The sequence below is a fragment of the Portunus trituberculatus genome, chromosome 9 (assembly GCF_017591435.1).
Source record: "Portunus trituberculatus isolate SZX2019 chromosome 9, ASM1759143v1, whole genome shotgun sequence".
Taxonomy (NCBI): Eukaryota; Metazoa; Arthropoda; class Malacostraca; order Decapoda; family Portunidae; genus Portunus; species Portunus trituberculatus.
Genome location: NC_059263.1, coordinates 7,259,124 through 7,276,774, shown reverse-complemented (window position 1 = coordinate 7,276,774; position 17,651 = coordinate 7,259,124). Strand labels below are relative to the sequence as shown.

General features: G+C 40.4%; 1 protein-coding gene and 1 long non-coding RNA gene across 6 annotated transcripts; one reads left to right on the top strand and one right to left on the bottom strand.

The window, feature by feature from the left end:
• Positions 1-2,448: 2,448 nt before the first annotated feature.
• On the bottom strand, positions 2,449-17,329 carry LOC123501500 (protein BANP-like). 5 transcript variants are annotated; one of them, XM_045250354.1, is made up of 9 exons: positions 17,238-17,329; positions 13,370-13,496; positions 12,582-12,790; positions 12,280-12,456; positions 9,688-9,800; positions 8,599-8,777; positions 7,979-8,095; positions 7,394-7,516; positions 2,449-5,318 (listed from the first exon to the last, which is right to left on the bottom strand). In XM_045250354.1, exons 2-9 carry the CDS (start codon positions 13,472-13,474, stop codon positions 5,118-5,120), a joined length of 1,224 nt encoding a protein of 407 aa, XP_045106289.1. In that variant the 5' UTR covers positions 13,475-13,496; positions 17,238-17,329; the 3' UTR covers positions 2,449-5,117. The 5 variants fall into 5 exon arrangements, with proteins under 5 accessions (XP_045106289.1, XP_045106291.1, XP_045106290.1 ...); XM_045250356.1 differs by having other exon boundaries at positions 17,112-17,250; XM_045250355.1 differs by lacking the exon at positions 17,238-17,329 and adding an exon at positions 17,100-17,237.
• LOC123501502 lies at positions 5,213-6,738 on the top strand. The gene is made up of 3 exons (XR_006673653.1): positions 5,213-5,350; positions 5,988-6,255; positions 6,580-6,738. It is a non-coding gene; the product is annotated as an uncharacterized LOC123501502 (long non-coding RNA).
• Positions 17,330-17,651: the final 322 nt, after the last annotated feature.

Genomic DNA, 17,651 nt, shown 5'->3' with positions numbered 1-17,651 from the left:
CAAAAGTAGCCAACTCCTCGACTCCGACTCCAACTCCGACTCCACATCCCTGCTCCCAGATCTTGTCTAAGTCCCTCTGCAATGCCTCACAGTCTTCTTTTTTAGTTATTTTCCTCATTAATTTGGCATCATCCACAAACAAACTCATATAGCTATTCACTCCTTCCATCATATCATTTATGTAAACAGCAAACAGTAACGGTGCCAAAACTGACCCCTGAGGTACTCCACTAGTCACTTCCCTCCAAGCTGATTTCCTATCTCTTATTACTGTTCTCATCTCTCTTCCAGTCAGGAAATCACTGATCCATTCCAAAAGCCTACCCCTCAGCCTACCATTTTCTCTCACTTTCCAGATCAGTCTCTTATGAGGGACTTTATTAAATGCTTTCTTCAAGTCTAGATAAATTTCATCCACCCATCCCACCCTTTCTTGTACCACATCTATGACCCGAGAGTAGAAGCACAATAAATTTGTTGCACATGATCTGTCTTTCCGAAATCCAAACTGCCCATTAGTCAATATTTTCTTCCTTTCTAGATAATCATTCCATCTTTTCTTTATTACTGACTCTCACAGTCTAACCATAACACTTGTTAATGACACCGGCCTGTAGTTTGATGGATTTTCCTTGTTTCCACTCTTAAATATGGGTAGTATATATGCTTTTTTCCAGTCCTTTGGCACCTGCCCCTACTGCAGAGATTTCGATATGAGGCCACAAATCTTTTTTGCCAGTTGATCCTTACATTCCCTCAACACCCAATTTGATACCTACTCTATCAGGCCCTTGTGCTTTCCTTACATCCAATCTTTCCAGCATTTCACACACTTCAATTACATCCAGGCCTTCTTCTGTCGGTTCAATCTTTGGTTCATTAATTCATAGTGGTATCCATATTAAGGCTCATGTCACCACCCAAGCGCACCTTTGGTGTAACCACCTAGAACTTGAGTATCATGGTGACATGTAGCTAACTTTAAACCACATGACAAATGGCAGAATATTAAGACGGGATGTGGTAGGATTCAAACCTAGGAATGGACGTCTGCCCGAGCCCACGCTCACCACCTTACCTACTATACCACAGCCTTCCTATATATATGGGTATATAGTGTGAGGGTTAATTAAGACAGTATAGGAGAAATTAGAGATGGAAAGATGAAAGAATGGAATAAAGGAAAAATAATGGACATCATTCCGGAGAAGTAAGCATGGCAGGGAGTCGTACCCTGGCTGGTACCCACTTTAACCGACTACACCACTGAATCCCTACATCCTGTGCCACACCCTTCCTAATGTAAATAAAATCATCTAATCATGCCCAACATTCGTGGTAGAAATGCGTCCCAGTACTGGAGGGGTTAACACTCAAGCTGTACAAGGTCCAACAATGTAATGCGCTTGTCGCGTTCCTCGAGTTGATTTAACACGCAAGGGCACAACACACAGACTAGCAATTACTGACTGAGCATCTTGCTGCCTTCTCTTGCGGGCTGTGCAGGCGAGGGAGGAGGGGATGGAAGAGTGAAACAACGCGACAGTGATATTGTGAGTCTGTGACGGTTATGATACCTGTTAGTTACGTGATGTTGTACGATACATTGTTGTCATTGTTATTGATTAATTTATTGCGCTCTCGGCGTCATACAATAGAGATCATGGAACAAATAATGAGAATTACAGCAAATAGTTGCACGCAGAGATGTATTGAGACGTGGAACAGTTTAGATGAAAAAGTAGTGTCTGCAACGAGTGTGCACACTTTTAAAGTAAGATTAGATAAGTGTAGATATGGAGACGGGGCCACACGAGCATAAAGCCCAGGCCCTGTAAAACTACAACTAGGTAAATACAACTAGGTAAATACACACACACACACACACACACACACACACACACACACACACACACACACACCTGGTAGCTCAGTGGTTAGAGCGCTGGCTTCACAAGCCAGAGGACCAGGATTCGATTTCCCGGCCGGGTGGAGATATTTGGGTGTGTCTCCTTTCACATGTAGGTGCTGTTCACCTAGCAGTGAGTAGGTACGGGATGTAAATCGAGGAGTTGTGACCTTGTTGTCCCGGTGTGTGGTGTGTGCCTGGTCTCAGGCCTATCCCAAGATCGGAAATAATGAGCTCTGAGCTCGTTCCGTAGGGTAACGTCTGGCTGTCTCGTCAGAGACTGCAGCAGATCAAACAGTCAAACACACACACATAAACAAAGAGTAGCAACAAGCAAATAGTTTGTCATGAGCAAAAGGTGATAAGGTGATGTGATCCAGTTTTTTTTTATTATGTCTTTCTCCCATTTTCTCTACTGTATCTTTCTTCCTCCATTCTTCTTCCTCTCCATTTTCCTTTTTCTCTTATCCTTACTAGGCAGCTAAAAACACCACTAAGCAGCAAACACAACTGCAACACTGGCTAACAAAACCACAAGCATCTTACAAGATGTTTTATTAGGTAATTATAATCTGGTGGTTGGTACATACGATCATAATGAAAATAACTGCATTGGAAGGGTTCCCTGCTTATCATGAATCAAGACACATCAAGTCAATCACTCCCTATCTACCTGCTGACAGGCTGATGGTTGTGAGGACCTTTGGAGATCTTAGGGATCTTCGTGATGGGGGGAGATGCCTACATGAGAATAAATGGTGGTCATGGATGCTGCTGGGGACACCTGTAGGCTGTGGTGTTGAGACAGGTGGTCTATTGGTGATCAGAAGGTTGGTTATCTGTGCCAGCCCTCACAGTGGTGGTTGACGTAGTTAGTGGCACATGAGATGTGTGTTGGTGAGGTGATGCGATGGAGTGAGGTAGAAAAGGTGCAGGGGCCTGAGTGGTAGCTACAGTCTATGCATTAATGGCAGGCCACTCCATCAGGCTGTTGTACACATGCACACACCATTCTCTCCTCCTCTGCCTCACAATTTCTGTTTTGATATTACTTTTTACAGAAAACAAGAATCACACGTTACCAGTGTGTAATGAGGGTCTGACAAAGGTTTCTGGCAGGTGTTGCCCTTATCCAACCCTTGCCTTGCCTGAGGTGTGTGTCACCCCCCCACACATCCCTTACCTTCAGCTGTGCAGAGCTCTGAGGTTTGTGCATAATCCAATTCATACAAATTTCATGATGGTGATGTCGATTCAAAGTTTGATTTCAAGTACAGGAAAACTACATACTTTATTCTGAAGCCTTTGATTCAGTCAATATGCATCAACAAGAAGCTTGGTGAGTGGGAAGGGAGACATTATGACAAACACCTGCCTTGATTTTCATATAAGGATTCCAATACTTTTCCTATAATACTGACAGTGATAAAAAACAGTGCAAGTTGTAACACCTGCACCAGACTGACAATGGGTAATACTCAGGTACAGTACAACAAACATTAGCCAAGAGGCTTCAAAGGCCAGCTTGCTTCTAAAGCTCTTAATCATTATAAGTATAAAATTAGTATGTGTAATAATATAACAATTTAGGAGGAACAACCTCCTGCAGTGATTTATAGCCCAGGGACTCACAGCCTTGGGCTCAGTTACAAATAGCTACAGTTAGTGATAAAACAGTACTGTCACTGACAGTATGACAGTACAAATAGCAGTCAGTCACTTGTACATATGTGGAGTAGAGGACTGATGGAAAGGTCTCAAAATATTGTTTGTTAAATAGTTATGCAGCACAAATAGTATTAGTAGGCTTGAGGGAAAAGTGGCTGCCATTATGAAGACTGATGAGGCAGCTTCCCAGTAATTCATAAACCACAGAAAGAAGTAACAAATAGAGAATACAAGGGAGCCAGTGAACAGGAGAGTGAAAATAGCTAGGTGTGCACAAGACATACTGAGAATACCAGGGAAGGAGGAACACTGAGAAGAGTGAGTGATATGTTTGAGAATGGTGATGAGCCTCACTTATGGGGTGAGGAGCAGCACAGGGAGTTGTGAAGCATAGGAGTGGTGGATACCTGAGTGGTGATGTGATGTCTTGGGGTGGCAGAGAATACTAGGGATGATGTTGGATGATGTTGAGTGGTGGGGATGTAATGGTTTGGTGGAGATGGTGATGGGGGTGGGGTTTGAACTAACAATAGAAAACCAGAGAAAGTCAGTGTAAATGAACAAGACTGAAAGCACACTGAGAAAGTTAGTTAAAGTGTTGGGTCTGTATAATTTGTAAAAAGGAAGTAAAGTGATGGGGAAAACAAACTTAATACTTAGATGAGTGAATGAAATAAATGAAAAAAAAAAAAAAGATACAAGAAATGGTGGCTTAACGTTAAGAGGGAGAGCAGGAATGACGCTTAACACCCCCACACAGACTTAGTGAGGTTCAGCATTCCAGTGCCACGACGATTCATTCCTTACTTTGTCTTCCAGGTGAACAGAGGATGAATAGAAGAGAGGAGTCCAAGAGAAAAGATAACAGCATGGAGAAAAACACCACTTGTTATCTTGATCCTTCCCAGTAACCACCACACCACACAACTCTTATCACAGGGAACAGCTACAAGGTTAGTCTTTTTTGTCTTCTTACACAATTCATCAGGGCAGTGGTGGTAGAGAGGTGTGGTGATTAAAACGCTGGGCTGGTAAGTGGTCAAGTGGAGTCTCATTGAATTTAGGCAAATCATGTGTGTGTAGCCTCTGTACCTGTGACTCTCTTCTGACCTAACAGAGATACAGTGACAGTGGAATGTGTGTGTGTGTGCAGCCTAAGATTGACCATGGCACTTAAGAGAGGGGGATAGGGAAGAGGGCGTAGTTGAAAGTGTGTGTAGAAAATGACACTCATTTTGAAAGAGTAGAAACGTTAGTCCAGAAACAAGGACACGGTAGGAACATAGCATGAAATCAACTTAAAGCAGTCTGGAATGAGTAGAAATAATATAATCCACACTCATGATACAAAACACTAGAATCAACAGTGAAAAGTGCAAAGATGACTGATTGTGTGGGAATGACAAGGATGAAGCGATGTGGAGAGCAGAAAATGAGATTGTATGTACAGGAGAACCAGTCACCTTAACACTTTGTCCCTGCATCACTCTATCACCCTGTCTGTGTCACCCTAACACCCTGTCCCTTCATCCTGTCACCCTCAGTCATCAGTTTCAGAGTCCCGGGCCAGGATGCCGTGCTGGTCCAGGATGGCCAGGCCAGGCTCTGTCTTGAGGGTGATGCGGTGGTCCAGCGATGGGGATGAGCCAATGTCTGGGCCGATGTCCAACTCCCCTCCCAGCCCCTCACCCCCGATGGCTACTGACGGGGAGGAGTTGCTAATCAGGATGCTCTTCTCATTCTGCAACGGATGGGAGTGTGTTCAGTGGTTTGGTAATTGTCTTTATAGTTATTTAAGCTAAGATATAACTTTATTGCCACATTGAGACAGTACAACCTGAAGTTATTCATTGTTCAATTCTGTAAATATCTTTTTTGGTTATTCAAACAAAACTAACACTGATAGATACAAGATTAAGGAAGTAACTAGTTTAACGATACAAGATTAAGGCAGTACTTAGATTAAATGTTTTCAAGTTCCCAGTATTAGTTTTGATATTGCACAACTTGGCAATCTGGCTGTGTAAATATTGTTCTTGGTTATTCAAACAAAATTAACACTGATAGATATAAGATTTATATCTAAGGAAGTAATTAGGTTTAATGTTCTCAAATTCCCAGTATTAGTTTTAAGACTGTGCAACTTGATCTAAAAGTGTCAAGAATCATATTTCGATCCATTTTCTAATATTCTAAGAACTAAAAAAAAGTGTCAAGAATCAGGTTTCAATCAATTTCCTAATAATCTAAGAGCTCAATTTCCTAATATTGTAAGAGCTAAAAAGTGTCAAGAATCATGTTTCAATCCATTTTCTAATATTCTAAGAGCATAAAGTCTTTTGTATTCTTAGTTGTTGTGAAATACCCAGCATGACTCAACAGTTCCTGCCCTCACTGACTCCTCTTACAGACCCACACTGCTCTCTCCCACCACCTGTCAGCCACCAATGCACCACCAGCAAGAAATGAAACACTACTCTGTACCATCACCTTCAAACTCCAACCCTGCCTTCCTCCAATGTAACCTAACTGACAGAAGAATCCTCAAGTCACCTCACTGTCACTGTCTTCCATCTGATGTAACCTAACTGACAGAAGAACCCTCAAGTCACCTCACTCCACCACAAACAGCATTGAGGAAAAGCAGCAGCAGTTCTCTTCAGTGATGGGACAAATAAGTAAGAGCCAGATAATTGGTGGGATGCCATAGGGATCAGTCTTAGGGCCACTGATATATTAATTATTTGGATAGTGGAATTAGTAGTGGTTGGTAAATTTTCAGATGACATGAAAATAGGTAGATTAATTAGGTCAAATTCAGATGTCATTGCCTTGCAGGGAGATTTAGATTAAAAAAAGTGTACAGACAGATGGCAAATGCAGTTTAACAATAACATCTTTTAGACAAATTTATGGAATTGAGTAGCTTTGCTCATACAGGGACTGCCACGTGTAGTCATGACAGCATTTTTCACCTTCCCTCATTTTCTTATGCCCACCAGAAACTGCAGTGAGGGAAAGCAGTAGCAGTCCTCTTAAGTGATGAGAGAAACAAGTGAAAGCTGGATTGAGAAGACTGATGCTAAAGAAGAGGAAGGTGAATCTGCTTTTGTTTACTGACGATACTGCACTGGTAGCCGAGAAAGCAAAGACAACTAGAGGAGAGGAGAAGAGAGCAGAAAAGAACAGAAGCAAAGCAAATAAATCTGAAGGAGGGACGAATGGAAGAGACAAGAAGAGAGAAAAAACAAAGACCGGAGGAGGAGGGAAGAATGGAAGAGACAAGAGAGAAGACTGGAGGAGGAGAGAAGAATGGAAAAGACAAGAAAGCAAACAATACTGGAGGAGGGAAGAAGAATGTAAGAAGAGGCAAGGAGGGAGAAGAAGCAAAGAAGGAAGACTGGAGGAGAGAAGAATGGAAGAAGAGGCAGACAAAGACTAGAGGAGGAGAAAAAAATGGAAGAAGTAGCAAAGACGACTGGAAGAAGAGAGACAAGGAGGAGGAAGAAGCAAAGAAGACTAGAGGAGAGAGAAGAAGAATGGAAGAAGCAGCAAGGAGGGAGAAGCAAAGAAAAAAGACTGGAGGAGAGAAGAGAGGAGGGAGAAGAAGAGATCAGACTAATGGTCATTTTCTTTCTTATTCTTAACCCTATCCCCTCTCTCTCTCTCTCAAATTCCACTACTAATGATATAAGAGAACAGCAATAACACAGAGAACAGCAATGATACAAGAGAACAGCATTGATGATACAAGAGAATAATGCAGCAGTAAACCAAAGAGAAGCTAACACAGCAGGCAGGGACAAGGCCACTTACTGAGGGTGGTGTAAGGATCTGCTCCTCGGATAGAATGATTTCCTGGGTGTCCTGGAGCTGTGATATCTGCTCTGGTGTGGCATTCAGGATCCTCAGCTCACAGGTTGGGGACTGAGTGATGACCTGCTGGGGAAGACATGGGTTAGCTGTTGTGTTCTTCAAATTGTGACTTAATGAATGAAAGACAATATTACTATCTTCAGAAGTGAAAACGTTTCCCTTGCATATTTAGCTTCGTTTTCTGTAAGGGAGGGTGAACAAAGACAGAAAACAGGTGTGTAGGGTTGTTTATTGTGTAAGAGGGCACTGGTCAAGAGGAGAAGAAAAGAAGACTAGTGGAATAAGAAAAGATGCTAAGAGGGCAACAAAAAGAAGAGTGATGGCCTCCCAGGGAAAAGATGGGTTGTGTGTGTGTGTGTTTGTTGGGGTTTACTTCTGTGGTGTGTGAAAAGAAAAGTATACAGTCTCTCTCTCTCTCTCTCTCTCTCTCTCTCTCTCTCTCTCTCTCTCTCTCTCTCTCTCTCTCTCTCTCTCTCTCTCTCTCTCTCTCTCTCTCTCTCTCTCTCTCTCTCTCTCTCAACTTGCCTTTACATCACTGAGATCCAAGTTTGAGTTCTGCAGGGAGTCAAAGTCGAAGGAGATGTCCTCAGTGACTGCCGGGTCTTTGCGCACTGATGACGTGTGGCCAATCTGGGGCGCCTGCTGCCAAGGGGAAGGGGAATCAAGTCACGTATTAGCTAAAATGAGGGAGGATACAAGCTCTTCTGTTTCTCTACACACGAATGTCTAATGCTTATATAAAAAACTGGTTCTTTTTATCTTTTTCTCTATAATACTGCTGTATGAAATAAATGCTTGTATACATACTTCTGGTGTGTGTGTTACCTATCTGTTGTAGTGCTGTGTCTGTCTGTCTCTTGTTGCAGTTCTATCTATTTGCCTGTCTTTTATTTATGTGTATGTTGCAGTGCTGTCTATCTTTTGCAGTGCTATGTCTGTCTGATTGTTGCAGTGCTGTCTCTTATCTGTCTGTTATGTGTCTGTTGTAGTGATGTGTGCATGTCTATTTGTCTCTGTTGTAGTGCTGTCTATATGTCTACCTGTATTGTACCAGTGAAGTAACCAAATTTCTTTCTCTCTTTCTCTTTCTATCTGTCCATCTCTTTGGCATCAGTGAAGTTATAAAATCTCTCTCTCTCTCTCACCCGCTGTTTGGGCTGGGTGACCATGCCTCGGATGCGCCGCTTCCAGGCAGACCGGCACTTGGAGTCCATGTTCTGACAGATCTTGTGCCACAGCTTTAGATTAATGTTGAACTTGTACTGCAGGTGACACCGAATGCCAAACATCATGAGGGGGTCCAGCTGCTTCTTGTTCCACCGGCCTGGGGGGTTGGAAGGAAATGGATGATGTTTAGTAGTAGTGGTGGTGCAAGGATACAATGAAAGGGAGCATGGATGATTATTGGTGGTGGTGGTGATGGTGGTGCAAGGATACAATGAAAGGGAGCATGGATGATTATTGGTGGTGGTGGTGATGGTGGTGCAAGGATACAGTGAAGGGGAGAATGGGTGATTAGTGGTGGTGGTGGTGGTGGTGGAAGGATACAGTGAATGGGTGATGTTAACAGAATATTTTAAAATTTTACATGGAGAAGAGAGAATGAGAGATGACACAGAACTAAGAAAGGAGAGAGAATGAGTAATGGTAACAATATATAAAAGTTTTACACGGACTAGAGAGAATGAGAGAGAACAACAATAAAAGGAGAGAGATTGGATGACAACAGAAACAAACGAACAAACAGGCAAAGAAAAGTGTTGACAGGGATACAGTGAAGGGGAGGGAATAGATAATGGCAAGATGGCAACAAACAAACAGATTAAGAAAATGTTAGAAAGAATAGATGTAATAACAGGTAATGGGGAGAAAATAGTGATGGGAAAACACACAAATGGGAGAGAATGGGTACAGGCAAACAATGGACAGAGAAAAGTGTTGCAGAGAATAGGTAACGAGACATAAAAATAAAAAAAACTGTGGGAGAGAAAATAGGCAATAACAAAAAAAAGTAAAAAAAAAAATTAAAGAAAGTTAGAGAATGCATAACAACAACAAAAAAGAGAAAAGAAAATGGGAAAAAAAAAAAAAATCCCAACTATAGACACAAAAACAACTGAATCACTCATAAACAAGAGACAGAAGACAAGCAATCAAATTAATACCCCCTTTAGCCCAGAAATTCCTGTGAAAAACCCACAATGTATAAGAGGGACGTCCAAACAAACACTGACTTCTGCCGGAGAGATTGGAGGTGGCCAGTTCGTCCTTGGTGAAGAGGTAGTCCAGCAGAGTGAGGGCCATCTTCTCTGCTGTGATGCAGGTGGAGTTGATATGCAGCAGGTTCCTGGAGAAGAGACAACAGCAGGAATAGGAGGAAGAGGAGATGAAGCAGAAGAAAGGAGAAAGTAACAGCAGCAGCAGGAGGAGGATGAGAAGAGGAAACAAAAGAGGAAAAGAGATATAATGAGAATGATAATGAAAAAAGGAGGAGCAGGAGGAGGGAGAGAGAAGAGGAAAACAGAATGAGAAAAGGAGGGAGGATAAAAATTATTCAGTGATTTTTTTTATTGATAGGTAGAAATCATGTTAATCTGTCAATGGAACCATGAAACTATACTTAAAAAAAAAACATGTTACTGAAACAAAGGTCTTTTAAAATACAAGTCATGTAATTACTAATTTTCAGAGTCCACAGTTATGGGAAACTTTGTTTGTACAAGTGTTTTTGCTTTTGATAAAATAGTTATCAATGTAATCTGTTAATAAAACCATCAAACTTCCCTTAAAACCCGTGTGACTGAAACAAGAATCTTTAAAAATTTAGGTTATTTTGCCACAATTTTCAATGTCCACAGATATGAAGAGCTTGGTATGTATGAGTGGTTTTGCTATATATGAAGTAGAAATGATAGAGATCTGTCAATAGAACAATCAAACTACCATTAAAAACCAGTGTAAATGAAACATGAGTCATTTAAAAAAATAGGTAATGTGGTCACTATTTTTCAAAGTTGAGAGGTGAGATATTTTTTCGTAAGAGTTTTTATGCTACTGATAAGTAGATATCATATCAATCTGTCAATAGAACAATCAAACTGCCCTTAAGAACCCATGTGTGATTGAGGCAAGAGTCTTTTGAAAATATATGTTATGTGGCCACTATTTTTCAAAATCCACAGATATGATAAAATTTCTTCATGGTAGTGATTTTGCTATTGATAAGGTAGAAATCACGTTAATCTGTCAATGGAACTACAACACTATCCTTAAAAAAAACATGCTACTGAAACAAAGGTCTTCTAGAAATACAAGTTATGTGGCCACTATTTTTCAAAGTCCACAGTCACGGGGAACTTTGTTGGTACAAGTGTTTTTGCTTTTGATAAGGTAGATAACAATGTAATCTGTCAATAAAACCATCAAACCTCCCTTAAAAACCCATCTGACTGAAACAAGAATCTTTTAAAAATATATGTTATTTTGCCACTTTTTTCAAAGTCCACAGACATGAGGAGCTTGGTTTGTATGAGTGGTTTTGCTATATATAAAGTAGAAATCTTATTAATTTGTCAACAGAACTACCAAACTATCCTTGAAAACCAGTCTAACTGAAACAAGAGTCTATTAAAAATATATGTTATATGGCTACTTTGTTTCAGTCCACAAAATGAGAAAACTTTTTTGAAAGTGTTTTATGCTATTGATAAGGTAGATATCATGTTAATCTGTCAATAGAACCATCAAATTACCCTTAAAAATCCATGTGACTGAGACGAACCTTGAAAACGTCATGTGGCCACTATTTTTCAGAGCACAGAGATAATAAAATTTATTGGTAAGAGTATTTTTGCTATTGATAAGGTAGAAATCATATTAATATGTAGATAGAACCATGATAATATCCTTAAAAAACTGTGTTACTGAAACAAAAGTCTTAGAAATACAACTATGTTGCCACTATTTTTCAAAGTCTACAGTTATGAAATTAAAACTATTACTCTGATCTCTTAAACTTTCATTATATTACACCCAAGAATTCACTTATTAAGGTCCATATTCAGAAATGCTTTGCTCTCACCATGACTATTTTCCAAGACCATAGGGGTGATTAACAGGATTTTCAAGAGTGTTTCTACAGTTAATAATGCAGAAACTTCACCACTCTGCCTCTAGAACCATAAAAACACCCTTAAAGAGTCTGTGCCCTCTCACCGTGACTATTTTCCCAAGCCACACACATGATTAGTCGGGTTTTCAAGAGTGTTTCTATAGTTAATAATGCATGAATCTTGTCACTTTGCCTCTCAGACCATAAAAACTCTTAAAAATGTTCTACTCTCCCACCACGACTGTCTTCCAAGGCCACAGAGATGATTAGATGGTTTTTCAATTGTTTCTACAGTTAATAATGCAGAAATTTTGCCACTCTGCCTCTAGAACCATAAAAACTCTGTGCTCTCACCGTGACTGTTTTCCAAGGCCATAAGGGTGATTAGCAGGGTTTTCAAGAGTGTTTCTCCACTTAATTATGCATAAACCTCGTCATTCTGCCTCTAACACCCTAAAAATAACCTTAAAAATACTCTGCCTTCTCACAACTGGTTTTACAAGACCACATAGATGATTAGTGGGGTTTTCAAGAGTGTTTCCCCAGTTAATAATGCAGAAATCTTGTCATTCTGCCTCTAGAACTGTAAGAACATCTTAAAAAACTTGTGTAAACTTAAATAAAGCCTTATAAAATAGTGGCGGTGAAGCAGAGAAGTGTTTGAGAATACGAGCCACAGAACCACACACACCCCAACACCCCACGGAACACTTACTGGGGTGTGATGGGGCAGCGAACCCTCATGTTGGGCTGGGAGGGGTCGCCCAGCCAGGAGCCATGGGGGAAGTCGTCCTCTGAGTTCAGAGAAATCACGTTCATATTTGCGCTAGATTCCGTGTCCTGTACCAGCACAGAGGAGGAGGCAGCCATGTCCATCCCCATACCCATACCTCTGCACAGAAGAGAGGGACATTTAGGACACAAATAGGAGAAGAGGGCTATTTAAGATCACAAAAAAATAAGAAAATAAAAACACACACAATAAAATGAATGAATAAAAATAACTAAACTACATACACATTTTGGTCAGACTGCTTAGATGTGGAGGAGGAAGTGGAGGAGGCAGAGGTGGTGGAGTGGTGGTGGTGAGGGGAGGTGGTGTTGGTGGCGAGCTGCTCCATGGTGTCAAGCCGAGAGGAGATCTTGTTGCAGGTGTGGACCAGAACCGACACCTTGTTCTCCAGCAGAGTGAGACGAGTGTTCATGCATGTTCTGATCTCCGTCACCTGCGAGAAAGATGATGTTATTGTTGTTGTTGTTTCTATTCAAGTTTTTTAAGTGAGAAGGAAAAGTGGCTAAGGAAAACACCTGTGAGAAAGAAGTTATTGCTGTTATTCTTTATTTTTATGTGAGAAGAGAAACTGGCTAAGGAAGGAAAAAAAAAAAAAAAAAAAAAAAAAAACTTAATTGCCAGTCCCCTTGCAGGTCAAATGGTTCTTGTTCTTGTTTTTCTTTTAAATCTTTCTATTTTTCTTATTATCTTTCATCATCATCATCATTCCTCACTCACCACCACCTCTGTGAGAGAGAGAGAGAGAGAGAGAGAGAGAGAGAGAGAGAGAGAGAGAGAGAGAGAGAGAGATAACACATATGCAAACACACTAACACCTTACAAAAAAAAAAAAAAAGAGGAAGAGAGAAAGAGATAAAAAGAAAAAGAAAGAGAAAGAGACAACATACCACATACCACACGTACTGTTCAATGAAGCACACATACCTCATGGAAAAAAAGAGACAAAAGAGATGGAGAATAATACATAAAGTAACACACACACACACACACACACACACACACACACACGTACCTCATTCAAAAGCAAGTTAAGGAGATCAGTCTGGGTGAGCCTGACACGCTTCACAGGGGGCAGGCTGCTCTGGGGGTCACACTCCTCCTCACTCTCCTCCCCCATGATGGCTACCCTCCTTTCCAGCCTGAGGGAGGAACAGCAGGTCAAAATAGGTCATATCATAGTAAACATCTAGAGTATGGGAATTAATGTGAGAGAGAGAGAGAGAGAGAGAGAGAGAGAGAGAGAGAGAGAGAGAGAGAGAGAGAGAGAGAGAGAGAGAGAGAGAGAGAGAGAGAGAGAGAGAGAGAGAGAGAGAGAGAGAGATTAGATTAGATTTATTGATTCCTTCCTTGTTTACAATACAACAAACACAAACAAATAAATAAGAGGAAATAAATCTTTAACGTAGAAAACTCATGGTCAATTTGCAGTGTCACACAACCATGGCGTCTGTGGTGTGACTCATGTTTCTGTGGAGAGAAGTGTAGTGAAATGATTGGTGGTGTGTGTGTCATTTCTGCCACAAATAGATATTTTTTGACTTATAACTTTTGCCAATCCTAACTATGACTGCCTCTCATTCCCAACAACCTCTGGGGACCTGTTGGGAATTGAGTAATGTGTGTTGCAAAAAGACATCAGAAATTAACAAAATCACATAAAAAAAATCTCTGAAAATACATTGATGGTGGCAGTGAGAGGATGCAGCGGTGGTGGCGAGTGTTGCCTTGTTATTATTGAGCAGCGATGACAATGATTTGCTACACCTGGATTTGGATCATTGGAAAGGCTACCTCTGGATCCTCCTCAAGCATCACTGACCCAAACCAACATTATCACCTTGATTTAATGCTCGTCACTAACCTAACCTAACATTATAATCTTCTAGCCAGACTCCACAAGCTTTACTAACCAAACCCAACATCATAACCTCAATTTAAACCTACAGTACCATAACATGCTTTCATATTCATTCTGCTTACTATGTGTTGATTTTATATAGCTTCAGAAACTCATGTGGGGGATTAAAATTGTGAAGACTGTGGTCATTAATCTTCTAACCTCAATAGACCCTTCTTAATGAGAATAAAAATGGTTTAATCGTACACAAATCTCAAGGTAGAAATGTGTTCCAGTACTAAAGGGGTTAATGCTTGTCACTAACCCAACACAACATTATCACCTTCTAGCTGGACCCTACAAGTGTTATTAACCAAACCCAATGTTATAACCTCAATTTAATACACATCAAAAAATTCACTTGCTCAACTAAATTCATAAAAAAATAAATAAATAAACAAAATAATCCCCATCCAAAACATCAATTTCCCACACCTCCCCAAGATCGTTGGGAATGAGAGGCAGGCATAAGGTGGAAGTGAAGAATCAGTCATAAATAAAAAAAATATCAAATAGCAACAGAGATGACATATACCATCAATCATTTCACTACACTTCTCACATGAAAAACACAAGTCACACCAGAGTCCATGATTGCCGGAAACTGCAAATTGACCAGAAAAAATAAGTCATTGTCCTAATATAGTGGTCCCTTCAGCGGTCCTTGTTTCCTAGCTCCCCTTGGCAGTTCTTTCACTCAGCTGACGTGTTAATGAAAATATGATAACCAGAACCAGACCAACGCTAACTTAAACTCAACCTTACTTTAACCTCACCTCACCTAACCTAGCACTACACATGACATTTATCCCTCACTTCTGGCTAATTCTATACCGTCTTTAAGGGAACTGACATTTTCAAGTGGGCCTTTTTTTAAATCTTTTGTTACCCTTCACTGGTTTTCCCTCCTGCAAATAAAAAATACAAATAAATAAAAAAATAAATAAAACTAACCCAACTAACCTAACCTAACTGAGGCAACACAACACGCACCACTGGTAAGTCTTCCTCTGAACCGTTCCGACCAATAGCGTGATTAACTCCTTCACTACTGGAACGGATTTCTACCTTGAGTTTTGGGTGTGATTAGACAATTTTATTCACATTAGAAAGGGTCTATGGAGGTCAGAGAATTAATGGCCAGAGTCATCACTATTTTGATCACCCACAAAAGTTTCTGAAGGTGTATAAAATCATCAATAGTAACCAGAATGAAGAGGAAAATGCATCATGGTACTGAAGGGATTAAACCTAACCTAACTGACTTTATTTAGTGACACACACCACTGATACATCTTCCTGAGCGCCTTTCCGACCAAGAGTGTGGTTAACTCCTTTCCTTCAGTACTGGGACACATTTTAACCATGAGTTTTGGGTGTTATTAGATGATTTTACTGACATCAGGAAGGGTCTATGGAGGTCAGAAGATTAATGGCCACATTCTTCATTATTTTAATCCCCCACAAGTTTCTGAAGTTCTATAAAATCACCATAGTGTAAGCAGAAAAATGTGAAAATGCGTCTTTTTTTTTTTAAATGTAGGAGTGGCCAAGGGTAAAAAAAAAAAGGAAAAAAAAAAAAAAAAAGTCACATTAATGAAGAGGTTAAGTTCTGGCAGCTGGATTATGTTAAGTTAATGCCTTCAATACTGGGACACATTTTACCTTGAGATCTGTGCACAATTAGCCCATTTTACTGACATTGGGAAGGGTCTACGGAGATCAGGGGATTAATGGTCCACAGTCTTCACTATCTTAATCCTGCACATGAGTTTCTGAAGCTGTATAAAATCACCAAATAGTAAAAAGAATGAGGATGGAAATGCATCATGGTACTGAAGGGGATTAAAGATAAAAGTTCTGTTAGTTTTGGTTATATTTTCATTCCTACATCGTCAGGTGAGTGAAAAAACTGCGAAGGGGAGCAGGGAAACGAGGACAACTGGAGGGACATCTATATTAGGATAGTGGTGAAAATAAGGCTACAACACACACAGAGCCAGAAGTGGAAATTATAATTTAATACTAAGAAATGCCATGTAGTGGAAATGGGTAAAAGTAACAGAAGACCTACATGGGAATATAAAATGAGAGAAGAGATTATAATGAAAAGAAGAGAAGAGAAAGACCTGGGAGTGATTATACAAGACACCCTGACTCCTGACAGACATATAAATGGATTATTTGCTTCAACATACAAGACACTAACAAACATCAGGGTAGCATTCAATTACATGGATAAAAGTATGATGAAAAAGATATTAACCACTATGATAAGACCTAGACTAGAATATGCAGCAGTGGTATGGTCGCCATATAGACAGAAAGATATTAAGAAACTAGAAAGGATACAAAGGGCTGCTACAAAGATGGTCCCTGAAATAAAAGATCCTCCCTATGAAGAAAGACTGAAGGAGATGGAGCTACCAACTTTGAAGGATAGACGGGAAAGAGGAGACCTAATAACGATGTATAAGTTAATAAACCATGGAGATGATAGATAGACAAGACCTGGTAACACTGACGGGGCAGGGAGACAGACAAACAAGAGGACATTCCAAGAAAATCAAGAAAAGTCAGTGTCATAGGAATATCAAGAGGTTCAGTTTTCCACATAGGACAGGAGACATCTGGAATGGATGAAGAGAAGAGATTGTAACACCAGAAAGTGTCCACAAATTTATGAAGAAGTTAGACAAATGTAGATATAGAGACAGGTCACTATGAACCCCACTCCAACCCTGTAACATACACCTAGGTATATATATACATACACACACACACACACACGTACACACCACCACCATCACAACACCCCACCTCTCTCTCTCTTTCTCTCTACAACCTCTTCAATGACCTTCCTCAACACCCCGCCGCTCCGCCACCCCATGCTTCCCCCCCGGGGAGCTAGGGGCCGCGGGGACAGGCTGGGGCACTGACACTCCCGCCGGCAAGAGGAAAAGCACAAACAGCATCACCGTGCCTCGAAGTCTCGCAAAATCCCGCAGAGGGCGAGGAATGGGTAGCCGGTGTTCAATATGGCGGCCTCTTATGTTCCTACGAGCGTATTTTTATTTTTAGTTTTCCATGATTGCTAGTTATTGATCTCTATTTATTGTGAGATATAGTTTTTCTTAGTCTTTTTATTAGTTTGGTTATAGGGATATGTAAGTTAGTGTATGGGTGTTTTCACGTAATTGTCGAAATGTTAAAATGATTTAGTTATCTATTCAGTTTATTCGTTCTCTGTAGTTTAAAATAATGGAAAAACTGAAAGGTTAACTCATTTATACTCCGAATCTCTCAAAATTGTACGGCTTAATTTCTTCATCACATTTTTACTTGAGATTTGCGTACGAATAAATCATTTCACTAACATTAAAAAGGGTCTATGGAG

Coding starts and splice junctions, on each gene's coding strand:
- LOC123501500 (XM_045250354.1), bottom strand. CDS start 13,474: ATGGGGGAGGAGAGTGAGGAGGAGTGTGACCCCCAGAGCAGCCTGCCC. Junction 8,096..8,598: donor TCACCCAGCCCAAACAGCGG/GTGAGAGAGAGA, acceptor TCCCCTTGGCAG/CAGGCGCCCCAGATTGGCCA. Junction 5,319..7,393: donor AGATCCTTACACCACCCTCA/GTAAGTGGCCTT, acceptor CATCCGTTGCAG/AATGAGAAGAGCATCCTGAT.